Source organism: Diospyros lotus, chromosome 15 (assembly GCF_014633365.1).
Source record: "Diospyros lotus cultivar Yz01 chromosome 15, ASM1463336v1, whole genome shotgun sequence".
NCBI lineage: Eukaryota > Viridiplantae > Streptophyta > Magnoliopsida > Ericales > Ebenaceae > Diospyros > Diospyros lotus.
The window spans coordinates 22,945,060-22,972,722 of NC_068352.1; the positions used below are offsets into that span (position 1 = coordinate 22,945,060).

The window sequence follows — 27,663 nt, forward strand, 5'->3', positions numbered from 1 at the left end:
CCATCCAGGAACTTGAACATAACACGAATACCCTATCAGGACAATGATCATATACATACATTTGCATCATTTCCGTGACATTGGACATACCATTAGATATTTCTCTCAAATTATTGTTTGACTTAGGTATCAGAGAGCTCGCATGGAGGAGTCTTTCGTGTGCCTTTCTTACTTTCATTTATGATGGCAAATCGGAAGCCCTTTCTCCTGAAGACCTATTGGGGCCCTTTCCTCTTGACTCCCCGAAGGCCTATTTGAGTAGCCCATCCAGAAGTCTCGAGGACCTATCCGAGTCCTTACTTGAGTTCTGACCCCGATGTGTTTTAGATCCATTTGACCTTGCTCGTGGTATCTCGGACCCTTTGCCGTGGTGAAGAACTCTATTTTGGCTAATTCTAAAATAAAAAATTTAATTGTTATAGTTAGACAATAATACATATTAATAAAAATATTTAACCCTTCACATATATAATGTTCAAACGTTATTTAAATCCTTAAATCAAACACAATCCAAATCCCCATTTTCTCCCATCTATTTCGTTGTATTTTGGGGCTTAGATTTATCTTGGTCAATGGAATATAAATATCATTTGATAATAGTAAAACATCGTCCTTGTGAAGGGATAACATGATCCTTAATTAAAAGTGAAATGTTATTTTGATATCTATTTAACGACACTTTTAATGATATTGATATATTAATATATTATATTTTATATAAAATCAATATAATATAATACAACACATCAATGCCCTAGTGTCGCTAAAATATTACAAATAAATGTTTAAATAACATTTTTATTTTAAACATATGAAAACTTAATTTAAACATGTGAGGCGGTTAGGGAGCTTCTAAGAGGTGTTTAGGACATTGGTTGAGATGACTTTTGAAAAGAGATCGACATAATCACAAGTGATATCGTGGAGTAGAAACTTACATTTTTTTTTATGCACGGTATTTTATATAAAGTTTTATTTTTGAAGGCTTCTTACTTAAAATGTTCATTTTCTAACTTGGATTCATCTATTAGAATATTCAAACATTCTAAGCGAACCAAGTTATTTCAAGCAAAAGAAAAACCTTAAAACGTAGATTTTGGAAACTTCACTATATTTTTGTGACATATAATATTTAGTAGATATTATACGTGTTTTTATGTGACTCATTAGAAAGATATATAGGCTTTATTTAGGTGATGTCAAATGTATTAAACATGTCAAAGTCGTTATACGAATTTGATTCTTATTTAAAGCATGCTATTTTATTTTTAGCAAGAATAAACAACTTTAATTTTTATATCTTAAGTTACAATGACTTAGAAATTTATTCTATAGATTTTTAAGGGCAAAAATATGGATTTAGCAACAAAAATTCAAATCTTTTTATGTTTTTGCAATCTAATCCAAATGTTTCAATTTTGACAATTATATACCAATTGATTCAATTAGGTGTAATTTTATCTAATGTCCGTAATCAATTTGAGATGTGTGTGTCATTGCTGACGCGGTACACCACTTGCCATTAGAAAACATTTGAATGGGCCCTACATCTACATGTGTAAAAAAATAAAAAATAAAATGATATGTTATATATAGAGAGAGAGAGAGAGAGGGAGAGAGAGAAGAAAGGGCATGGGATGGACGACGATGGTGACAACGACAAATGAGGATCGCCACGACGATAGTGCTAGGCTAAAGGTAGCGATCGATCTGAAAGTTGGAGGCGACAATAAAGGCTAATATGGAAGAAGGTCGATCTAGAATATGAAAGTTTGATGGTTGATCGTTGACATCGATAAAATTGGTTTAAGAGATCAACGGCGAGGGCGAGACAACCAGCAAAAGGACGTCATCGACAGACAATAGCAGAAGGCCATCAGTTAATTTCTATGAGGTGGTCGTGAGTAGGAGGAAGCTCAGATTAGAAACAAGAAAGGCTGACTGACAAGGCGAAGATAGCAATTCCTGGGTTTCCTCATTCTTCTTCTAGATTGGCCTCCGTTGTTGCCTCTAACTTCCAGATCGGCCATCGCCTTTAGCCCAATGCCGTCGTCGTCATCTCGATCTTTTCCTTCATCATCGTCCATCTCGTGTCCTTCATTCTCTCTGTATACATATCGTTTTATTTTTTTACATCTGTACATGTGGGGTTCACTTAAATATTTTTTTAATGACAAGTAGCATGCTATGTTAGCAATGATCCACGCATGTCAAATTGATTTCGAGTGTTAGAAAAATTATACCCAATCAAGTTAATTGGGATACAATTACTAAAATTGAAATATTTAGATTAAATTGCAAAAACCGGTAAATGTTTAGATTTTTGCCACTATTAGCCCATTATTATATAATATGTAAGTTACAATAATAAAATGTGAAAAGTGTACACACATTATTGTATAGGTCGCAGTACTATAATGTGAAAGTGAAACTTGGAGGACTCAAATTCAATTAAAGCCTAACTCAAACAGCTTTCATTAACTTAATGATAGTATATAATTTTCATTATATTATTTTGTTCTAATGAACATTATTGTAAGTCTTACGTTTTACATATTTTGATTTTCTTAATATCTATGTCGAATTTTAATTAATAAAACTAATACTTGAACATATAAATATGTAGGGGCATAGGAATCAAGACCTAAATATATTATTTTATGAGTATGAATATTACTCTCAATTTGCCGGATCTTTTCCTTTTTTAATCCTGGGAACGTATGCATTTTCAAGTGTCATTGTTGCAGTAGGAAGGTGATGTTTGGTTGGTTATTAATGCATTTTCAACGTTCGAAAAATACCCATATGAGTGGAGTGGTGTATTTCTTTCTTCCTTAGATGGATTTTCTTTAATTTAAAGCATGCATCTAATTATCTGGACAATGCTTTACAGAATTACAGGCATTCGTGTATAAGGATCTAACTATTGCATGCCAAATGTTTGATAGAATGCATGAAAGAACCTTACAAAATGCAAAATGTAAAAACACTATAAATTGACCCAAGAAGAAGTAAGTAAAAAATCGAAGTCCCTGAGATTTTTCCGACAAAATTGTCTTTTGGAATCTCTCAAGTATTGCCAAGAGACCCATCTAGGCCCCTCTCGAGTGTCCCGAGAGACTCTAGGAGGCTTCTCCCAAGCCCAAGAATATGTTAAACTCATTTTTGATGTCTTTATTTAAAAATTTAAAATAAATAATTATATCCATTCACCAGTTAATTTTAATTTCTATGAATAAGAGGTTATTTCACCGATCAAGTTAACATAAAAATTTTGTTTATATTATAATTTTTTTATTTTTCTATAATCATTTAACTAAATATTTTGTATAATTAAACTTACCCTGTACCTTAGCTCACATTGTAACGAAGCCTAAAAATTGTAAGGTTAAAAACAATTTATTTCATTCCCCCAAAAATTACGATAGTCTCTTTCTTTTCATTAAAATTCAAATAATACATTTCCTTTTAATCAGATCTCTAAGTTATTCTTTCTTGTACAAAAAAGCAAATCAGACAGTATCCTATCTCTTTAACAACCACAACCAGATCGTCGGTCTCTGCTCTCTCGCTCTCGAATCTCTTTAACTCTGTTCGTCTTCGTCGGCAGCCTATCTATTCGTCGGCGACTGCAACCAATCTCGCTCGTTCGCTGAAGCGGTGTCGTGTTGCTGTTGCGTTCGAAGCATCGTGAGTTTGTCTCTCTATTCTCCTCTTTCGGTATTCCTTCTTCATATTCTCTCCTCTTTACGTCACTGCGTTAAGGTATTATTTACATTGGTATTCAAATTTTGAGTTTCTTGCATTTACCTTGTTTACTGATGTTATTTACATGGATTTACACTACTGGTCGCTGTCTGCTGACGTTTGGAGTCAGTTTAACATTGGTTAGGTTGGTCTGAGGGGTTGCATTTAATCTATTATTGTTTTGAAATGAACCATGAATGAAGTCATAATCTGCTCATTGCGTAGTCTCAAACTGAAACTAAGAATGGCTCCGAATACTCGACAAAATAAAAATAAAAATAAAAATAAAACGAAAGTATAATTTATTGAGATTTTGTTTTCTTTTTTCTTGTTTATGTTTTGGTTCATTGAGCTAATTAAAAGAACTTGTAAGTGGGGGATGAAAATTTCAGTTGCCTTCTGTGTTTGTTGTTATTTATTACTCTATATTTTTTATTCTTAATAATATTAATTTTAGGAATGAAATTAGTTAAACTTTAAATTTATTAGAATAAAATTTATTGAGTATACGGGTATCCATTGGGTACCTCTTACCTACAGGTTCGGGATGGGGTTTAAACAAAATATGCTGAGGGGGTGAGAGTACAGGTACTGGGACAGGGATGAGAATGGGGATGCTATTACGGGGACAGGGGGGAGGGGTCCCCTAACCATACCCTCCCCATTGCCATCCCCATATTTGATGACCCTTGTTGATTCCAGATGCCGGCAATCCTCTGTGCAACCAGCAAAGTTCAAATCATCCATCAAAAACCTCCCTCCTTAGGTTGGTAGGTCTGAATTCTCAAACCTTTTTGCTGAGATTAGTCGTGTATGTTTTGTTCTTTCTTTCAAACCAGCTGCTCAAAGGGGGAAAAATCCCAAATACAAATTTGACGTGCCTTTTTTGTCTTGTTAATGCTTTATGCTGCTGCTTCTGTTCTTCATTTCAGTTGTTTTTTCTATTTTAGTCCTGCTGCTTATTTTGTTTTTCTTTTAATTCTGCTGTAGCAGCTTGTTTTTTCTTTGTCCTTGTTCTTCAAATATGCAGTGTTTACTGTTTTCTTTGCTTCGTTCTTCAATAATGCTTGTCTTTTTTTTTGTTCTTTTTAGTGCTGCTGGTGCTTTGTTTTCTTTGTTTTGATCCTGGTGGTTTGTCATTGTGATGCTTGTTCTGCTGCTTACTTGTTCTTCCTTCCAGTTGCGTATGCCTTCTGTATTCTTCTTTTCAGTTGTGTAAAATGCTAGTTTGATTCTATTTTAAACGTTGCCTTGTTTTTTTAATTTCTGATTATTGATAATGTTAATTTTAAGATTGTTAATATATTTTTTATCTTTTTTTTTTTTGTATTAAATTTACTAGTTATGGGTATTATCATATCCATTAACCGACAAACATGGGGACAGGAAATTAAACAAAATTATTGAAAACAGAGATGGGGATGCGGCATGGGTCCTCTTGTATTGCAACTACAAATCTTAAATTGGATCGGCTTTGAATTTAGGTGTTGGAAGTTCCAATTGATTCACTGTCAAGGCTTTGTATTTTCTAATCTGGAACTCAGATTTCAGTTTGGTTTGAAAGAGGTTATTGGGTTTCAATTTCACAATCAAAGGCAATCGAGTTGTGGTTCATTTGTTGATTTTGATACTGAACAAAGGTTCACAACCAAAATTTGAATCCTCATTAAGATTCAACTAAAAACGAAGGATAAGGGGCCTTCGGTTTGGTGAGTTTCTGTGGTTTCTTGTGTTGACCAACATTAGGTCTTGGGTTGGGTTGATTGAGCCTAAGATTTTGCTCTCCTCAATGACATGGTTTTTCTACTAACTGATCTTTGTATTTCAAAATTTGAAGAAGAAATATCTCATCTGTGATTACACATGCTAGGTCTTTTGGTCATACTTTATAGGGAGGGATAAATATTGAATGGTGTTTTTGAGACATACAAATTTGGAGTTTTTTTCTATACATTTCTCTTAAGAAACTTTTTCCTTTTTCTTATAATATGTTTACTTTTAAACAGAGAAGTCATTCATAGTCAGCAAAGGCCTTAGATTGTCTTGCAGCTTGCAGAATGATAAAGACTTTGGTATTGCCTCTCAAGGTACGTACTTTTCTTATTAATAAACTACAAATGGAAACTGTTCATTTGTTATTTTATTTACTTGTATGAATTGCTTGGAAATATGAAAATGGTGACCATTTTGTTAGATTCATCTATTTTATATGCATAATAAATAGCTGTAGGCTATAGTATACAACATCCTATTCTTGTGGATTACTATGAGCAGGCTTTGGCATAAACTAAACTTGACAGCATTATTGTTATAGCATAATTACACTTATGAAGAACTTCGGTAGAATTGATTAGTCCGAAAACAAATTGATCAATGTTGGATTATATAGGAAGATAATGAATACATTGACAGAATGTTTTTATAGATTGACCATATCACAAAAACCATGGATTGGAACTGCTTATATATTCTAAACATGTCATTAAAATGCTATTGGCCATTTTTCCCCTTTGTTTATACATCTATCCTTTTCATTAATATTTTCAACTGTTGTGTAACTCAATATGTTTGTAATAGAAAGGTTAACAAATTCTTTTGTTGTATATGCTGTTCATTTGAATCTTTATGTTATTGGCAACTGTCCAACTCCAACATTCTTAGAGGACCTGGTCATGAAACTCATTTGCTGCATCTGTTTCAGTTTCTCCTTTGCAGAAGCAAATGATACACGATAAGGATGCTGGAGTCTTTTAGACTCTGCCTGTTGAGGCAGGAAAATGTTTGGCAGGAGATTAATCTCTGTTTATTTCATTTCAAGATTTAAAAATAAAAGTGAAACATACAGAAAAGTTGTCTTACTATTTCCAAAGTGTTTGATAAGTGAAATAATGATTGATTTATAGGCCATGATATAGTTCTAAAATTAAAAAAATCAATGCCATACGTTGCATTATATGATAAGAGCCTATATATGATCCTTGAGATGAGTTTGTTAATAAAAAATAAGAAGAAAAGAAAAAATGATGAGGTTGTTTTGCATTTCATTTTCTTGTGCTCTGCTTCAACATCAGCTTTCTTAAATGTAATACCTGTTGTAATGTTTCTTGTGATATAGACATCAACTTTGCATTTTGCAAATGTTCAAGCGCGTAAACAATTAATGGCCAGAGGAGCCAAGATGGAGCTCTTTATAACCCAACCAGATGATTGGCATCTTCATCTCCGTGATGGTGACCTTCTTGAAGCTGTTATCCCTCACAGGTCATTTTGTGGAAGCAAAATATTTTAGTTTTATATTGATACTTCCATTTAGTTGGGAACATTCATGATTCTGACATTGACTCAATTTAGATTTACTTTTTTTCTGGATGAATTTGGTTTGGTTGTGAAGGATAGTAATATCTCCCACATCTACTATTATTTTATGCAGTGCATTTCATTTCCGAAGAGGCATAGTTATGCCAAATTTGAAACCTCCTGTTAAGACAACAGCTGCTGCTGTGGCGTATCGAGAATCCATATTAAAAGCGTTGCCTGCCAATAGTGATTTCACTCCTCTTATGACACTTTACATGACAGATACAACAAATCCTGAGGAGATCAAACTCGCCAGTGAGTCCTACCTGTGCCTTCTATTCTGGAAGATTTTTAGTTGCTTAAAATCTGATGGTTATTGCCCTTTCACTGGAGCATAGGATTTAATTTTGTACGTACTTATTGAAACACATAGGCAACTATCAGGTAGACTTTGTATGATTTTTCTTGTTGATTGTGTGATTGTGGAAGCTTTAGATTGAATTTACTCTGTTATTAGGAAACTAACGTTTTAGGACATTGTGTTTATAAAAGGAAATATCTGTTTATGTAGATTTAACTCCATCACAGGTCACCTTTTAGATTATAAGCATAGTTTCCACTAATTTTTGTAATCAATAGATTTAAAGAAAAAATTATTTAATAATTAGCAATTGGTAAGAGTTCTGTTAATTCAGATATGATATTTATAATATAAATAGATGGGTAATGTTTGCATGAAGTAATTTGAATCTTTGATGATTGTATGTGATATTCCTAGTGCTGCCAAATCTTATAGTGGTTAGACAATTTTCTTTTAATTGGTTTTAGCTGAGAGGTACTTCTGGTAGGCAGCCTATACTTCAAGATTTGGAGCTTCATTTGTTGGGAAGAAAATTTCTGCTACAAAGTAGATAAGTTATCAACACTTCAAGATAACCGGCTATCTCAATTTTGAAATTGTATTCTATAAAAGGTCAACAAGTTCATTTAGTTCGAGACTAGTGGGTTACTCATAGCCATAATTTAAAACTACTTGGTGAATTTGTCAAGTAATGTGATTTTCTTAATTCTATCACCAGTTTGTTATATTTCTCTTCAAGTTGAAGTGTTGATTCTCTAACAGGAGAGAGTGGGTTTGTACAAGCGGTAAAGTTGTACCCTGCTGGTGCCACAACAAATTCTCAAGATGGTGTAACTGATTTATTTGGCAACTGCCTTCCTGTTCTTGAGGAAATGGTTAAACAGAATATGCCTCTTCTGGTAATAATGTTCATCAGCTGTTAAACAGGTTTTTTTCCCTATAGAAATTGTAGACGAGCACTAAATTATGAATTTTCTTTTCCTTTTCTCATTCCTTGATTTTTTTTTCCCCCATTTATGCACTAATTATGTTTGCAAAAAACTTCTTGAGCTTGCTGTAAAGAAGAGAAGTTAAATGTAAGTCTAGTAAATTAGTAATAGTTCTGATTTGATAACAGGGACTAGCTTGTTGAGAATTACGGTAAAATTTAATCCAAGTCCATGAGGTATAAGCCCTAACAGATTGCAACATTAAGTTCTGAAAATTACAGATACCTACTGTCAGAATTTGTCTTTTGATGGGTAAATGGTTAAGTACCAGGTGACTTCTTTACCCTACCTGCAAGTTAAAAGATTATTATTGTCTTGATTTTAACTTGCTGAACCCAAATAAAAACCATCCATTTATCCACTGTATATTTTTCTTTAGTTTATGTCACAAGCCAAGGGTAACTATTGTAATTTTGTCTTTTCTTCTGTTATTATTTTCTGTTATAGATAATTGTCTAGTAGCTAGAGGCGGTTACATTTCTGTTTCTATTGCATATGGGTGCATGTTGTGGCTGTGAGGCTATATAAAGAGCCACAGCCTGAGGATGGGATTCATGAATGGATTAACTGGAATCTCTCTCTCTCTCAATCCTCCCATCAATTTTCCATTGATTTCTGGAAAATTTGCCCCCATATACTGTCAGATCCAGTGATCTGATGTTGCTATCAGAGCCTGGCGATTCCCAGCCATTTAGTTCGGATACCCCGGCGAGCAACAGGTTCCGAGTGATCGGAATCCTGAACTATCAAGGTCGGAATTGTACACCGATTAGGATCGGTGGGTTGGCGACAGCCTGAGTGAAGATGACTGATTGCCTCTATTGGTTGATCCGGTAAGAGGGTAGCTTTTGTACCCAGTGATGGTAGAAGGAACAAGGATGAAACAATTGGAGTCGCGGTTGGATGCGATGGAGCTGGGCATTCGATAGAACCAGGAATAAATAGAGGAGAGACTAGAGACGATGGAACTCAGTCTCTGCCAAACTCAAGAGGAAGTGAGTAGGGGCCGAGCAGAAATGATGGCGATGGAGAGGAACTTGAGAGAAGATTTCTCCCATCTCTAGGAGGAATTTTTTGGGCTTGGACAGCATCTCAGCACGGTCTTGACCCTGTTCTCCAGACTTCCTAATGTGAGCCTGTCGCCAGATTTTTCATCGAGGACCAATCCAGCTTCGATCCTTGCCAGGGACCGAGCCAGCCAATGCACCCCGGACAGGTGGAAACAGAGGAGCAGCCAGAATTGGTACCGAAACCAGTGATGAGAAGCGCTTGTATCAATCCTAACCTGATTCCAATGCCGAGACTCGACATCCCGGTATTCGAAGGGGACAAACCGAGTGTCACGACCTCAAGGGGGTAGGAGTAATTTTTTTCCATTATATGTATTTGTTTTAGTTGTACCTCAAGCTGTTAGAGTGTTGTACCTATAGTTAGTTACTAACTGAAGAGATGTAACAGCCTATAAATAGGCTGTAGAACTAGGGAATGGAACTTATGAATGAATTTAAATGCTATTTTCCTCTCTTAATTCTTCTAATTCTCCCTCCATCCTTCCGAATTTCCCCTCTCTTCTGTTTCTCCCTTCCTTTCTGTTATTCTTCTTCAATTTCCTCCAAAATTCCTTTCTCAACCCTAGCCAAACCCTAGGGTCATGACACCGAGATGGTGGGTACAAAGGTGCAGACGTTTTTTTTTACCAATATTGAGTGGCGGAAGAGCAGAAGGTGAACATAGCAACTGCCTATCTCAATGACACGAGGGATATATGGTTTCAAGGATGGAGTAGGAGGAGGACAGTAATAAGCTGGCCGGAGTTTGTGGAGGGCCTTCGTATGGGTTTCAGGGTAAGAAAGATGGCGGATGTTATTGAAGAATTTAACAAAATGAAGCAGGAGGGGACAATGGATGAGTATTTAGATTTGAGGAGCTTAAGTCGTTGATAGGTGTTGCTCATCCCACCTTGGATGAATCCTATTTTGGATCCAGCTTCATTAGTGGGTTAAACCAGGAGCTAAGACTAATAGTCAAGATGATGCAGCCCACCACCATTAATCAGGCTGTAAAGAAGGCCAAATTGCAGGAATTGGCCCTAGAGGCGATTTTCAAGAAGCATGGGATGGTGTCAAAGGGCCTAAACACAAGCAACCTGCTGGTAGGTAGTGGAAGAGTGTTCAAGGCTGCTAATTCAGGTCCACAAAAAGGAAATATGATGCCCAAGACTACCCCAAACACAGCTCCGGTGAAGTCCTTGTCCATGGAGCAGTAAAGGCAACTCGGATTATGTTTCCGTTGTGGGGAGAAGTATGGCCTAGGTCACCAATGCAGGAGACAATTGCTTTAGATGGAAGCGTTAGAAGAAGAAGAAGAAGAAGAAGGGGAAGTAGAAGCTGTAGGGGAGATGGAGGCTACTGGAGGGGAGGATGGTGAGATTTCTTTGCATGCATTACTAGGAAGTTCATTGGGAAAGATAATTAAGGTGAAGGGATTGGTGGGGAAGAAGCTAATGATTCTCATTGGTAGCAAAAGTACACACAACTTCCTAGATGAAGCTATAGCTGAGGACTTACAATGCCCAACACAAGAAACACTCCCTTTGTCAGTTACACTAATGGCAGCAAGATGATGAGTATGCTGAGGTGTCAAGGGTTTAAGTGGACGATACAGGGTCAGGGTTGGCGCGATTTATGTGGCCGCATAAGGCCCCAACAATTAGAAGGCCCCTCATTTTTAAAATTTATAATATACATATATTATTTTTTTAATAATAAATTTGTTTATTTTCCCTTCTCCATTTTTTAATTTTTAATCGTTGCTAGCCCATTCCCAAATCCCAATTCTCATCATCCCAATTTCCGTTCCCAATTTTTCCCTCTTCCCCCCCCCCCCCCCCCCTCTCTGATGTGCACAATCACTTCAATCTCCACAAGTCCACACAGTGACACAGCACAGTCACTGCTTGCAGTTTTCTTCAACCTTCCTTCAAGCTTCACTTTAGCATCGTCCGCCTGAAGGGAAGTATCTAACGGCGGTGGATGAGCAGTTCCTGCTGGGCATCACTGGCCGGAAAGTGACGTAATCGTTGCAACGTTGTCAAGGAAGTTGGACTCATAGGTGGAATGGGAGCCGCCGCCCCTAGCAGCGAAGCAACCTCCTGCTGGTGAGCCGAGCCCACATCGAAGTAACAAATTAGTTTTGTTTTTCTTTGTTTATTATAGTAAGTTGTTTGATTTTTTTTTTTTTTTATCTCTGAGATATTATATTTTAGTTAAAAATTTAATATATTTTAATTGATTTGAATTTTAACTTTGTAGTTGAAAATTTATTATCCTTGAGAAGGCCTCGACAAATTTTTCCGCCTAAGGCCCTCAACTTCGTTCGGCCGGCTTTGTGCAGGGTGAGGAGTTCATAATAGATTTGCGAATTCTGAAGTTGGGAGGCTGCAATATTGTCCTTGGGGTTGATTGGATGAGAACGGTAAGCCCTTTAACCTTTGACTTTAATAAGTTAGAGGTTACTTTTAAAATAGAAGGGAAAAGGCTAGCATTAACAAGAAGCTGGGAGTTGGAGAATGCAAAATATTGACAGGTCGGAAGATGCAAAAATTAATCCAACAAGGGGAATCCTCAGTAGCTCAATTGCCCTCCATTTATGCAGTTGAGGTTGAGGAGGGCAAAGGTGAGGAAAGCAGGGAGGCAGTAATAGGCTTGGAGGGCACCCCATGGCCTACATTGACTTTCACTCTGCATTCACTCACTGAGGTACACTCTTGTGATCCCTTACACTCACTGTTGAATGAATTTGAGGATTTATTTGCGGAGCCCTCAACCCTTCCCCCAACTCGTTTCCTTAATCACGCCATATACTTGAAACCTAATGTGGATCTGGTTAACATTCGATCCTATAGATACCCACCCAAAAAGAAAGTTGAGATAAAAAAGTTGGTGAAAGAAATGTTGTCTAAATCCATCATTCAGCCAAGCCAAAGCCCATTTGCCTCCCCTATCCTATTAGTTAAAAAGAAGGATGGAACGTGGCGATTTTGTGTTGACTACCGTCAGCTGAATTCCATCACTATAAAAAATAAATTTCCTATCCTAATCATCGAAGATCTACTTGATGAACTAGCCGGAGCCACCATTTTTTCAAAACTTGACTTAAGATCCGGATACCATCAGATCCGAATGAGTCCTAAAGACGTTCACAAAATAGCCTTCAAGACTCATCAAGGGCTACATGAATTTCTAATTATGCCCCTTGGCCTAACTAATGCCCCTGCTACATTCCAAGCCTTGATGAGCCACATCTTTAGTCCTTACCTAAAGAAATTCTTTTTCGATGATATCCTCATATACAGCTCATCCTTGGACTAGCATTTAATCCACTTGAGGGCAGCTTTAAAAATTCTTAGATCCAATCAACTGTTTGTGGAAGGGTCCAAATGTACCTTTGCTTAGGAAAAAGTGGAATATCTAGGCCATATAATCACTAGAGAAGGGGTAAGTACAGACCCTAAAAAGATTACAGCCATGTTGGAGTGGCCAAAACCGCAATCTGTCACAAAATTAAGGGGTTTCTTAGCCTGACTGGGTATTACAGAAGATTCATTTGAAACTATGAAATTATTAGTAGGTCACTGACTGATTTACTTAAGAAGAATAACTTTTGTTGGAATAGTAATGCGGAGGAAGCATTTCAGACCTTGAAAAAGGCTATGACACATGCTCCAATATTGGCTTTGCCTGACTTTTCACAGCCCTTCATCTTGGAGACAGATGCTTGCGAATCAGGTGTAGGTGTTGTTTTGGTGCAAGAGGGCAAGCCTTTGGCTTTCTTAAGTCAAGCCTTAGGTCCAAAACACTTGGGCCTGAGCATGTACGACAAAGAATTGTTGGCAGTCCTAATAGCAGTAGAAAAATAGAGATATTATTTGGAGGGCAATCAATTTATAATCAGAATCGATCATGAAAGCCTCAAGTTCCTGTTACAATAGAGGCTAGATACACAACTGCAGAAGAAGGGGGTGACTAAGCTGCAGGGGCCAGACTATACAATACAATATAGTAGGGGTAAGGAAAATACCGTAGCTGATGCACTGTCTTGGAGGGAAGGAGTAGTTTGCCAAGCAGTATCAGCAGTGATTCCTGATTAGGTTAAGGAAATTTCAGCAAGTTATGAGCAGTCCACTTGGGTAAAAGATATCATCTCACAATTAGTGGTTCACCCTTCAGATCAGTCCGATTATGCTTTAACAACGGGGTTACTAAGATATAAAGGGAGATTGGTGATAGGGGATGACAGCCCGCTCAGGGAGAGGATCCTTCAATCCCTACACAATTCACCTATAGGGGGACATTCGGGCTTGAATGTTGCATATAACTGGTGAGACAACTGTTTTATTGGCCAGGGCTTAAGCGAGATGCGACCACTTATGTCTTGAGGTGCCCTATTTGCCAGCGCTGCAAGTATGAGCAGATTTCCTATCTGGGTCTGCTGCGGCCACCAAACATACCGGAGCAAGCATGGGAGCAAATCTCCATGGACTTATGGAAGGATTGCCTAAGTCAGAGGGGAAGGATGTGATTCTTGTGGTAGTGGACAGGTTAACCAAGTTTGGTCACTTCTTGAGCTTGGCACACCCATTCACAGCCTCGGAAGTAGCTAGAGGGCTGTTAGATTTGGTTGTTAAATTACACGGACTGCCTCTGTTCATTGTTTCAAATAGAGATAAGATCTTCACTAGTAACTTTTGGCAATAATTATTTAGGAGTTTGGGGGTGAAATTGCATATGTCTACAGCTTATCACTCGGAAATGGATGGATGGAAAGAGTAAATCAGTGTTTGCAATCTTACTGACTGTGTGTTTGTTTTGCTAAACCTAAGAGTTGGAACAAATGGCTACCCCTAACCCAATGGTGGTACAACACCAGTTTCCACAGTTCACTGAAGGACCCCATTCAAAGCTTTGTTCGGCTATAAGCCCCCTATACTACCCATTGTTATGCAGTACTCGAGTGTGGAGATGGCAGTAGAACAGTACTTAACAGCAGAGGCAAGAGGCTTTGCAGGTGATTAAAAGGGAATTAACTACAGCACAAAATAGAATGAAACAGATGGCAGGCAAGAGGAGTGAGAGGTCACTTGAGTTGGGGGATATGATGTACTTAAAAGGTCAAAAGGTTCCAGCAGCATCTCTTCTCTAACAATCCTACCACAAAGCTAAATCCCAAGTACTATGGTCCTTTTCTCATAGTAGCAAGGGTGGGAGAGGTGGCCTATAGAATACAATTGCTGGATGAAGTGTCAATCCACCCCGTTTTTCATGTCTCTCTGCTAAAGAAATCCATTGGTCCTATGGATAGCACCAATGTGGATATTCCCTTACCGTCAGGAGATGTAGTAGTTAATATGGAACCCTTAGCAGTGTTGGAAAAGAGGGTGATCTACCGAGACTCCCTGACCTTGACTCAAGTTTTGGTGCAATGGACTCACTTACATCCCGATCATACAATATGGGAGTATCTTCTAGACCTCCTCAAGCAGTTTCCTTGAGTGGCACAACTGTTATGATTTCTTGAGGATGAGAAATGTTTCCCCGGGGGGGGGTATTTGTTACATGCCAAGGGTAGCTATTGTAATTTTGTCTTTTCTTTTCTGTTATAGATAATTGTCCAGTAGCTAGAGGCAGTTACATTTCTGTTTGTACTGCACATGGGTGCATGTGGGTGGCTGTGAGGCTATATACAGAACCACAGCCTGAGGATGGGATTCATGAATGGATTAACTGGAATCTTTCCCTTTGAATTTCTCTCTCGTATCTTCTCTTTCTCTTACCTCTCTCTCTCTCTCTCAATCCGCCTCCCATCAATTTTCTGTTGATTTATGGAAAATTCACCCCCATATACTCTGTCATATCCAGTGATCTGACAGTTTATTATTCATATATGCATTAAAGTTTAGTATGTACTTACTGTTAAATAATGTGCGGAGATGGTTATCTGGGGTAAGATGTGATGTCAGCAAATTAGTTACTGCAATGGTGGTTTTTGTAGTTATTAGAACCTGAAGGAGGGGATGTATTAGTGCTGAACTTTGAAATAAATCCCACCAGTACAGAAATGCATTATGATTTTGGCAGAAGTCCATGATATGTATGACAAGAACAACATATTAGGCCCTCTGTGGATTGGCTACATAGATTCTAGCTCGCCTACCATTTCTATTTATGCCATATCTTCTGTGAAGGCATTATAATGCCATATCAACAAAATGATATTTTGTCCAGAATCCATGATAAGAAGATCCAGTGATTTTTGTGCTGACTTTTGACTACTTGACACAATCCTCTTCCATCTGGGTTTGGGATTAGCTGATAGGGAGTTCTGTAGGAATCCTTCATGCAATCACTAAATTGATTAGGTGGTAGCACTCCAGAATGCTGAAGTTATCTTATTATTCTCAGCTTTCTTAAAATCATATCGATAAATGATATGCTGAGTGCTTATTTATTAAACATCTGATTGGAAGCGTCACAAAGGTATGTATGATTGAAGTTCTTTTTCCTTGTGGATCTACAGGTCCATGGGGAGGTTACTGATCCTGGTGTTGACATCTTTGATCGTGAAAAGGTGTTCATTGACACTGTTTTAATACCTTTAATTCAAAAGCTTCCACAGCTGAAGATTGTGATGGAACATATTACTACAGCTGATGCTGCTAGATTTGTTGAGTCTTGCAAGGCAGGTATATGTTGTGTACCTTCTCAAATCACATTGTTCTTGTACCCTTTCCTCTATTACTTGGTGAAAAGAATGTGATGCATTTCTTCTCGTTTGAGATATAGATGGATATCTCACATCAATCATGTTCTTTTTAGGATTTGTTGCAGCAACAGTCACACCGCAACATCTTGTTCTCAATAGGAATTCTCTTTTTCAAGGAGGACTGCAGCCACACAATTACTGTCTTCCAGTTCTCAAAAGGGAGACCCACAGTATGTTTCGTTCATCCTTTTACATATAGCAGAAAGAGAGACTAATCCTCCTAATATGGGTTTTTACCATCAATTACCCTTATTTCATTTACAGTGAGAACCTAATACTTTATATGATGCTGTCGGCTATGCTCAGCATCCACAGAAAAGGTATGCATCCCTGTCTGTGCGACTGGGGTGTTAATTGTACAATCTTGCTACAGATACGGGTATCTGGATGAACTGATATTTTATACACACACACACACACACACACACACACAGAAGATAAAATTGTCCTAACTAGAAATTTCATAAAGTTTTAGGTACTGGTCTCAGGTTATCTGCTGTTGTGCAGATGGACTTTAAGGTTCTAGAACTCTTTATTCAGACTCTGATTCTTTGCTTTGTCCCATCTAAGTCCCACCTGCATCTTCAATTAGAGTGCTTGTCTGAATATATGATACTTTAAACGAAATGAAGAATTTTTGGCGATCGAATGGACACAACTCCTGGACATATCTTAACGCATAAATATCTTCGTCCATTTGATGTTGCCTTTGCCAATTTTCATTATTTCTTTTGGTTGCTTGTTCCCTTGTCCCGAGTGACTTTTGAATCGGAAATGTGGAGATTATGAATTGGATGTCCATGGTAGTTGGGATGGCTAAAGATTTGAGTCACTTGATGTCCGTTTTCTCTTTGTCACTCAGTACCCTGCTTCTGCCCGTTTTAGTATAATTTCACTGGAGAAGTCTCCTCTGCAGATATGCTTGCAACCCACATGTTGTTCATTTCACAACGCATGACTGTGATAATGATATGTTACCATTACTATTAGCTTTAAACAATACAGCCAGAAGATAATCCATGTAATATTTAGTGTTTATGGGGAAAGTAATGACTTCTAAGATGCATATTAGTATCAATTTTCCTGTTGGTCATTTTTTAATAACAACAATTTTTTTGGATGGTTGTATAAATTTTGAATACTGAAAGAGTTTAACATTTGCTGCTAGCATGCACCTTTGTTAATTTATTGTATGGATGAGTTTTAATACTTTTGAATGTTTTCAAGTATTTCGTAAGTAGCTTAACCTCAGTTACTCTATACTAAAGTTTGTGGTAAACCCAAATGATCCATTATTTCAGTTCAGGATTGGGAATTTCTCCTCCCCTGTAGCTTCTCATAATTGTAATTTCTCCTCCCCTCTAGTAAGAATTAGAGGAACTTGGCATTGTTTTCAATTTTGAGGAACATAAAAACATATTAAGCATTAATTCCACTATGTGAGATTGGGTACATGAATTTTACTTCTCCAGTCATTCTCTAGCTATGGTCTTATTTTCTGTAAGGCATATTTGTGGGAACATAGCAGGAATTTTTCATATATGAAATGTAAGTAGAAGAAAGTAGCACATTAAATTATTAATCCTGCGCCAATAAACTGGGAATTAGTTGCATGCATAAATGATTATGTTGCCTATAATGTTGTCATGGTATAAGTCACAAGCAAGGGAATAAGTCATGTAAGTGTTGAGTGTCACATGCACACGGGTAGGTAGTTATGTAGTTAATTCTAAAAGGGACACTAATGTAAATAAAACTCTCCTTGGTGGGAGTAGACATGCAGAATCCTCTCTATATAAAGGATCGCTCAAACTGTATTGACTGTATTGAGGCATGTTGAATTTTGAATCAAACTCATGCTGAATTCTTTCTCAATTCTCTCTCTCTCCGATCTCTCTTCCCTCTGTTTCTTGTGATTCTATCTCCCTAACTCTAGAGAATTCTCTGAATTCTTTGGAATTCATTGTCAAATTCGTTAAGGTTTGACAAATTTGGTATTAGAGTTTGTTCTGGGCTGAAGAAGTAGATGACGGAGGGAGCTCGAATGAAGAATTTCAAGTCACAGGTGCAGCAATTCCATGCGACGGTGACCGATCTGCAAGCTCGAGTGGAACTACTGAAAATCAGATCCAACAACAACCATGAAGCGATCACAATGATGGACAGAAAGGTGGATGCATCTCTCGGCAATTTGGAGAGGAAGCAAGTGGGCTCAAGTGACCCAATTGTTCTCAATCCAGGCTATTGAGGAGGCAGAGGAAGGGAATGAGTTGCAAGGGGAATCTTACTTAACAACACTCAGCCGAGATCAAAATCAAATAGAGGTACATCAACTAGACTGTCTTAATATACTTTTGGCTAAGTATGAGGAATTGTTTGTAGAACCTAACTCCCTGCCACCCCAAAGATCCTTCGACCACTCAATCAACCTAAAGCCTAACTCTGATTTGTTAACATTCAATCATACTGATACCCCCCTCACCAGAAAATCGAAATCGAAAAAATGGTGAAGGAAATGTTGCAGCAATCCTTAATCCGACCAAGCCAAAGCCCATATGCATTCCCTGTCCTACTTGTCAAAAAAAAGGATGGTGCATGGCGTTTCTGTGTTGATTATCATCAACTTAAAATGCCTTAACCATCAAAGATAAGTTTCTAATTCCTATCATCAAAGATTTACTTGATGAACTAAAGAATGCTTCAATTTTTTCCAAACTGTATTTACGTTTAAGGTACCATCAGATTCGCATGAAACATGATTATATCCATAAGACTGTTTTTCGAACCCATCATGGCCACTACGAGTTCTTGGTGATGCCATTTGGGCTCACCAATGCTCCCGCTACCTTCCAATCACTTTTGAATCAAGTCTTTGAGCCTTTCCTACATAAATTCATCTTAGTTTTCTTTGATGACATCTTAATTTACAGCCAAACTTACACCCAGCATTTGCAACACTTGAGGGCTACATTCGATATCCTCAAGTTCAACCAATTGTATATTAAGCGGTCTAAATGCGCCTTTGGCCAGAAGCAGATGGAGTACTTGGGCCATGTTATTTTAGGGGCTGGGGTGAGTACTGATCCCAGGAAGGTAGCAACCATGGTGAATTGGCCAAGCCTACCAACTTGAAGGTTTTGAGGGGTTTCTTCGGACTCACAGGCTATTACAAGCGTTTTATCAGAAATTATGGCCTCATAAGTTGGCCATTAACAGAACTTCTGAAGAAAGATGGGTTTAAGTGGGGACCGGAGGCAGAGAGGGCATTTGGGTAGTTGAAGGATGCCATGTCTAAGGCACCAGTGCTGGGATTATTGGATTTCAGTAAGCCTTTCATCCTTGAGACGGATGCTTGTGGAACGGTGATAGGGGCAAGTGTTAATGCAAGAAGGAAGACCTCTGGCTTATCTCAGTTAGTCATTATCTTCCAAACATGAAGGACTAAGCATATATGAGTAGTTGTTAGCAATAGTGATGGTTGTGGAAAGATGGAGATACTATTTAGAAGGAGGTTTGTTCATTATACGCATTGACAATGAAAGTCTTAAGTTTCTTCTCTCATAGAAACTGAGCAATAGTGATGGTTGTGGAAAGATGGAGATACTATTTAGAAGGAGGTCTGTTCATTATACGCATTGATCATGAAAGTCTTAAGTTTCTTCTCCAACAGAAACTGTAGACACATCTTCAGCGGAAAGGGATGGCCAAATTTATGGATTTGGACTACACTATATAATATAAGAAGGGAAGGGAGAATGTGGCCATTGATGCCCTTTCTAGATGCTTTGAAGAAGGGCACACTGCCGCCCGCACAATGGTGACCCCGGATTGGTACAAAGAAGTGGAGGAGAGTTATGAAGGAGATCAAAAGATGCAAGAGCTTAAGGAACAGTTAATCCGAAGCCCCAACAGCAAGCTTGGATATACACTGAGTCATGGGATAATGAGACATTAGGGGAGATTGATGATCGGGGAAAATGAGATCTTAAAGAAGAAGATATTGAGTTCCCTACATGAGTCACCCGTGGGGGGCCACTCAGGTATCCAGAACACTTATCACAAAGTGAAACAAATCTTCTATTGGCCCCAGCTGAAAAGGTATGTGACTGAATTTGTGATGGTCTGTGATACTTGCAGTCGTTGTAAACATGAAACAGTAGCGCCCCCCCCCCCCCCCCCCCAGGTTTATTATAGCCCCTACCTATCCCTGCTCAAGCACGGGAAAGCATCAACATGGACTTTATAGAGGGTTTGCCTAAATCGGAAGGAAAAAACTATATTATGGTCATAGTGGACAGATTCACGAAGTTCGCTCACTTTATTGGGTTAACTCACCCATATTCTGCTTGGGAAGTGGCCAGGACTTTCCTAGACCAAGTTATAAAGCTGCATGGGGCTCCCCACTCAATAATTTCCAATCGAGATAAGATTTTCACTAGCCTATTCTGGCAGGAGCTTATGAAGGCCTTAGGGGTGAAATTGAAGATGTCTACAGCCTACCATTCTCAAACGGATGGCCAAACTGAGCGGGTGAATCATTGTGTGGAAAGGTATCCAAGGTGCCTATGTTTCCTCCACCCTAAGGGATGGCACAGATGGATTTCTCTTGCACAATGGTGGTACAACTCTAGTCATCGTGCCTCGATTAAATGGTCACCCTTTGAAGTGTTGTTTGGCTATCAACCCCCATTCCTTTCCAGCTGTTGGGGAGGGCACTGCGGTGGCCATAGTGGAGGCTTATTAGGAAAAGAGGCAGAATGCATTGCAAAAACTCAAGGAAGAATTGGCCGTGGCCCAAAACTGCATGAAGAAGTACGCGGATAAAAAGAGAAGTGAGAGGGAATTCGATGTAGGGGAAAATGTCTATTTGAAACTTCGGCCAACACACCTCAAGAAGATTGCCTAGGGACAGATAACCAAGTTAAGTCCTAAGGCAATGTGGCCTATAGGCTGAAATTGCCAGAGGAGACCAAGATCCACCTGGTTTTTCATGTATCCTTACTTAAGAAGTCAGTGGAAGATCAACAGGTGGCTTCTAATTTATCGCAACTGTCAAGGGAGGCAGACATTACAGCACAACCAAACTCAATCCTGGACATGAGGGTACTCTACAAGCACGGGGTCCTAATTATTCAAGTGCTGGTTAAATGGTCTAATCTTTCCCATGATAGCAACACTTGGGAATAGGTACCTGACTTGCTAAGGCAATTCCCGCATGCAGCTTGTCTACTCACCATTTCTTAAGGACAAGAAATGTCTCAAGCTCGAGGGAATTTGTCATGGTATAAGTCATAAGCAGGGGAATAAGTCATGCAAGTGTCGAGTGTCAAATGCACACGGGTAGGTAATTATGTAGTTAATTCTAGAAGGGACACTAATGTGAATAAAACTCTCCTTGACGGGAATAGACATGCGGAATCCTCTCTATATCGGATCGCTCAAACTGTATTGAGGCATGTTGAATTTTGAATCAAACTCATTCTGAATTCTTTCTCAATTCTCTCTCTCCGATCTCTCTTCCCTCTCTTTCTCGTGATTCTATCTCCCTAACTCTAGAGAATTCTTTAAATTCTCTGGAATTCACTGTCAAATTCATTAAGGTCTAACAAATGTGCTCATGTTTGACCAGGAAATCATATAAAGTCCACAAATATGATAATTGTTTAGTCAATTTTGTGTTCTACATTCTGTCTGTCCATTGTTTTGTTATTGTTCAATTTGGCAACATACGACACATTTGGTATTGTGGGTAAGAGGGTGGCTGAACCATCTAACAGGGTATAGCAATATATGGAATCTCAAAAGAGAGGGGATGAAATAAGCCCAGCCTTTTTTTATCCCACAGTGGTGGGATAAATTAATGCCACAAGTCTACCCCAGATTTTATTTTATCCTTCTTCTGTGGGATTAAAATTCTGAACTGGAGGGACAAAATTGGCCCTCCCCTCTCTCTCTCTCTCTCTCTCTCTCCATTAAGATTTGGGACAAAATAGTCATTCTATAATTAATGTTCAGCTATATACCTGATTCATGATTTACTATACCAAACATGAGATGGGATTAATTTAAGTTTATACCTCCTTAAACGTGGGATGCCAAACATGTGATAGCATTATTTAGTCCATCACTATTTATCCCCTACTTAACTTCATCCCATCACTACTTAATCTGGACGCCAAATGTGCTGATAGGGAATGGTGTGATGAGCTTGAAAGAAGAGTTTGCTGCTATTTTTTCCTTGAACTTGAATCTGTATACATCATTAGCATGATATAATTGTAGGGGTGAATGGGCTAGTATCTTTTCTAATTAGAAAATTTTGCAAGATTCAAAGGTTAACGAGTATGTGCTGCTGCTTCATGGAGTGAGCCCTGCCTGTGGAGTTGGGGAGGTTCAAGATGTATATGATGGGAACCTTCTTGTGATGGTAACTTTGGGAGGAAATCTTTCATGTAGCAGTACTAAGATAGAGGCGTTATCAATTTTGGTTGGTCTTACTGCTGTGGATGTTTGTGTTTGTTTGGTTGCTTGTGTGTGAAAATTCCTTCCATCAATAATTTGACTAATTGTTTCCAGGTTTGGAGTTGGGAGAGACATTCTCTTTTTCTTTATTTTGCAGTTGTCGGGAGTTTGGGCCTCAGTTTTGGATGTCTTGGGGTCCAATTATGAAGGTACTCACAGATGGTGGGAGTGCAGGCATGGTAGGGAAGAGAAGTAGAAAGGCTTGGCTTCTAGCCCCTTTCATTTGATGTGGATGGTTTAGGGAAAAAGCAATTGGTGGGCATGTATGAGTGCGCTGCTGATGTATATGCTTTATACTAACTTTTTGTCTAAGTAGTGTTGTATTAGATTGTATGAACCCTTACCTAACTGAAGTTAGAAATTTTGCATATCTTAACATGGCCTCTATTTTGTTTGCCCCTCCTCCCACCCTACTTTATTTCTTGTGCATGGGTGGCATCCTTGTAGGTTTCTTGTTACATTTTTTCACTTTCATTTTAAAATTGTGACTTTTTTTACTTGTGATATGCTTTATTTTTTTATGTGCTATCTTTTTGCCCATTTCTAAGCCTATGGTTTTGCTTCTCATTTAGGACAAGCTATTGTGTCAGCCGTGACAAGTGGGAGTAAAAGATTCTTCCTTGGAACAGATAGTGCTCCTCATGAGAGACAACGTAAAGAATGTTCTTGTGGATGTGCTGGTGTATACAATGCTCCTGTCGCCTTATCACTCTATGCCAAGGTCTTTGAAGAGGTAATTTCCCCTAGTTCTTGTCATGTTTTAATAATTACCTGATCAAAAAAAGTAGAGGGAGACCCTGAAAAGCTTGGTGGGAGACTTTTATGTAAGATATGAATTATAAGGGATTTACAGAAAATAAAGGCATACTGATAGAATGACTGGCAATTCGTGTGACCCCATTAATGTGTTTACATGGGCAGATAACAACTCAAGAAATTTACAGAATAATGTGTTAATATAATTTGCAATAAATAAATATGCTCCATAAGGTCTAATTAAAACCCAAGCCGTTTGCAAATAGAAATATAATATAAAAATAACCACCACACCACCACCACCTTGAGTCCACATCTCGCTAGATGTGGTTGGCTACTTACATAAGGCTATTAATCACGTCATGACCTAGAGTTCCCTACTAACTTTTTTTTTGTTTTCTTCTACTCTTTCGCTACAACTTTGAATATAACATAAAAAAATAAATGAAAATTAAAAAAAAAATAGAAGTAGAAGTAAAAATGTTGGAAGTTCTTATGAATAACCTGCAATAATAATGAAATTTCATGGAACACGAGGATTTTAGCAGATCACCCACCGCAGTACTACTGTCACCGAGCACTGATAACCGTGGAGTTCTAGCCGGCCTGCTGTATTGTCGATCTTTCGATCTTTACAATCTTTTTGTTTTTTTTTTTTTTTTTAATGTTAGGCTGGTGCACTTGACAAGCTAGAGGCATTCACAAGCTTCAATGGACCGGACTTCTATGGACTACCAAGAAACACATCGAAAATCAAATTGATCAAGAGGCGATGGAAGGTGCCGGAATCATTCTCCTATGCATCTGGTGAGATTATTCCAATGTTTGCTGGGGAAACACTTGACTGGATGCCTTCCCCTGTTTAACCAAAACATGCATGTCTCTCGAGACAAGGGAGACATCTGATTTTTGCAACTAAGTTTTGTATTAGATTCAGATATTACCTATTTGTATTTTCTTAATATTTTATTCTCTTGCTTTCATTTCTTTTTGTATTACCTTAATATTTTATTCTCTTGCTTGCATTTCTTTTTCAACTGGTTAGTTTGTTTCGACAGAATTTCAGGTGTTCAAATATGAAAATAGGGCAAATTAGTTAGTTAGATAAAATGTGACCCACGATCAAGCTATATAAGCTTGCTTCTTCTGTAAAAGGCATTCAAGAAATTCAATCAAAGACTATTACTCTCTTTCTTACTTCTCTCCTTCCCTTCTTTTCTACATTTCCTTCTCCATTCTTTTTTTCTGTTCTAGCACACTCCTCCGATTCACGTTGAATCAGGAGAGTTGTTAATTGTTGCAGCACTGCCATGACAACATATTTCAATAGGGAGTCTAAATAAATGTAATTTCTAATGGATAGATGCAATCAATTAATCTTTTTCCTTTCAAAGTTAAGAGTAATATATATGATGGTGTTATTTATTTGATTTTATTTTTGACAACATGATTCCATTATCCATTTTTTGATAATAATAACGAGGCTTGTTATGTTGCCACGGCTCCATGCATGTGGGGCCCAGCCTCTGGGCCCCACATGCATAGGGCCCGCGCCCCCCTCACTGGCGGGCACCTACTATGTTGCCCGCCAGTGGGCAACATAACAGGCCTGTAATAATAATAATAGTGATATTATTCAACTCTTCCTATCATGGATATTATTCTATTTATGTCAATTTAATTTCACATTTCTGGTGAACACTGTTTGCTCTCACCAGTCTTAGACCTTTTAACTGAGTATCTTCAGGATCTATGAGCCAGCCATTTGAAGCAGTGAAAAGTTTGAAAATGGAATCTGAAAGCTTGCCAAAGCTGAAATAAATTAAGGGAAATTCTATTTACAACCATAGAATTTACTTTCCGTAACCATTCTAACTAAAATATTAAATTTTACTATTTATAACCACACTTATTACTTTTTACAACCATTTACATATCAAATATACCTTCCACACACTCAACCCTCAAAAACTACACTCACGCGCATCAACCCTATTCTTCTTCTCCTCATTTTTTTTCTTCTGTGACAACGTCCCCCAAATCGCATAACCAGGTAAAATCTTTACCTTATAGTTTAATTGATTTCATGGTAGATGTAATAGTGTTGGGACTCGTCGGAGTTCCCGGCCAACGCTTGGTTAGTACCCGAACTTGGACGTTCGGGGGAACTGGCACCCCCCGAACCCAATTGTTCGGGGAAAACCCTGCCCCCCGAACAACGAGTTTCGAGGGGCTGGGCTCCCCCGAACCGCGTTGTTCGGGGGAAGCCCCGCCCCCCGAACAACGAGTTTTGGGGGGCTGGGCTCCCCCGAACCACGTTGTTCGGGGGAAGCCCCGCCCCCCGAACAACGAGTTTTGGGGGGCTGGGGCTCCCCTGAACCACGCTATTCGGGGGGCAATTTGCAATTTTATATTTTATAATAGTTATAGTTATAATATGTATTATACATATTTTATATTTTATAATAATTGTATTTTATATGTATTATACATATTTTATATTTTATAATAGTTATATGTATTATACATATTTTATATTTTATAATAGTTTATGTAATATAATTATGTATAATTATATATATATAATTATAACTATATATATAATTATAATTATAACTATATATTATAATATATAAAATATATATATATCTCCTGAACCTTGAGCTTCAGGAGAAATCAATTCTCCCGAACCTCAAGGTTCGGGAGAACTGATTTTCTACTATTTTATAATAGTTATATATATTATACATATTTTATATTTTATAATAGTTATAATTATAATAATTTATGTATATAAAATATATATGTAATAATAATTTATGTAATATAATTATGTATAACAATATATATAATTATAATTATAACTATATATTATAATATATAAAATATATATCTCCTGAAACTTGAGGTTCAGGAGAAATCAATTCTCCCGAATCTCAAGGTTCGGGAGAATTGATTTTCTTCGAATTTATAGATTCAGAATTCCTTCAATCTCTCAAATTTTGAGATTCGGAAGATAGGGGATGCCCCGAATCTCAAAGTTCGGGGAAATCCAAATCGCCCGAATCTCAAGTTTCAGGGTATCCCCCAGGCCCCAAACCCCGGGGTTCGGGGCTTCTGGGGAGAGTATTTTTTATTTTTTAATTAATTTTATTTTTTTAATTCATCACTCATCTATGTAAATTATGTGATTTAATTTATTCGTAATATATATAAATTATGTGATTTAACTAGTGATCGATGTTTATAATGTTATAAATTATATTATTTTTAAATATAAATTATATAAATGCATGCTATTTGATAATATTAAGAAATTGTTTTAATTTTTAAAAATATTAATAATTTTCTACTATTTTATATTGATTTACTATAGTTGCTGCTATTTAAAAAAGTGATTGTGGCGATGGTGGGTGAGAAAGTGGATGCACGCGCTTGAGGAGTAATGGTGGGTGGTTGATTTTCAACGATTTAAATTAGGGCAAATATGAGATTTCATTTGAGAATATTTTAGGAATATTAAAAATAGATTACGGAGAGTAAAATATGTGGTTGCAAATAGAATTTTCCATAAATTAAAAACCCTAGCCTCCACCTCTTCATTGCGGCAATCAACCGTCACTTAACGGCCTTTTCCTTGGGTCACCGTCCTCTCTCCCCTTTTCTTTCTCGGCCCTGTTTGGCTTGACATTTTTTAGGAAGGGCTTGTTAGTTATAACATATATTTTGATTTAAATCGATGTTTAATGTATAAATTTATATGCAATTAATAGATTTTTATATATTCAGTAATATATTTGTATAAATTATATATTGATATAAATATAAATATAATTATAATTATAAATAAAAAAAGAATCAAACTTACAATTGTCAATACAACAATGCCGATGGTTTTTATAGGGTTCCATTGTGGCATAACTCATCGACGTGAGTTTTAGATAATTAGAATTCGAGATCTAAAACCCAAAGAGAGAAGATGAATAGTGGGAGAGATATTATTATTATATAGTGATTTATGATTTTTTGGGATTATTGTTCTTAGGCAGTCTTTTGTCGTCTGTGTCCTCAATTTTGGTAGAGAAAGTAAATTACAGATAGAAATTTTGTCTCATTGCGCAGAATAATGAATCAAATCTACGATTTATTGGTATGAATTCTATCTTATCG

At 37.5% G+C, this 27,663-nt stretch overlaps 2 protein-coding genes across 7 annotated transcripts in view; both read left to right on the top strand.

Moving 5' to 3' along the window:
* The first annotated feature begins 3,542 nt into the window (after positions 1-3,542).
* Positions 3,543-24,497, top strand: LOC127792515 (dihydroorotase, mitochondrial). 6 transcript variants are annotated; one of them, XM_052323031.1, is made up of 10 exons: positions 3,543-3,690; positions 4,288-4,521; positions 5,754-5,834; positions 6,863-7,008; positions 7,178-7,359; positions 8,168-8,304; positions 15,970-16,135; positions 16,269-16,385; positions 23,310-23,470; positions 24,165-24,497. In XM_052323031.1, exons 3-10 carry the CDS (start codon positions 5,805-5,807, stop codon positions 24,357-24,359), a joined length of 1,134 nt encoding a protein of 377 aa, XP_052178991.1. In that variant the 5' UTR covers positions 3,543-3,690; positions 4,288-4,521; positions 5,754-5,804; the 3' UTR covers positions 24,360-24,497. The 6 variants fall into 6 exon arrangements, with proteins under 6 accessions (XP_052178991.1, XP_052178987.1, XP_052178990.1 ...); XM_052323027.1 differs by having other exon boundaries at positions 4,288-4,517; XM_052323030.1 differs by having other exon boundaries at positions 4,288-4,513.
* Positions 3,672-27,663, top strand: part of LOC127792513 (uncharacterized) — an 88,663-nt gene continuing 64,671 nt past the window's right edge. Inside the window, exon 1 of the mRNA XM_052323024.1 lies at positions 3,672-3,690. The gene's annotated coding sequence lies outside the window, so the exon portion shown is untranslated. The remainder of the gene's footprint in view (positions 3,691-27,663) is intronic.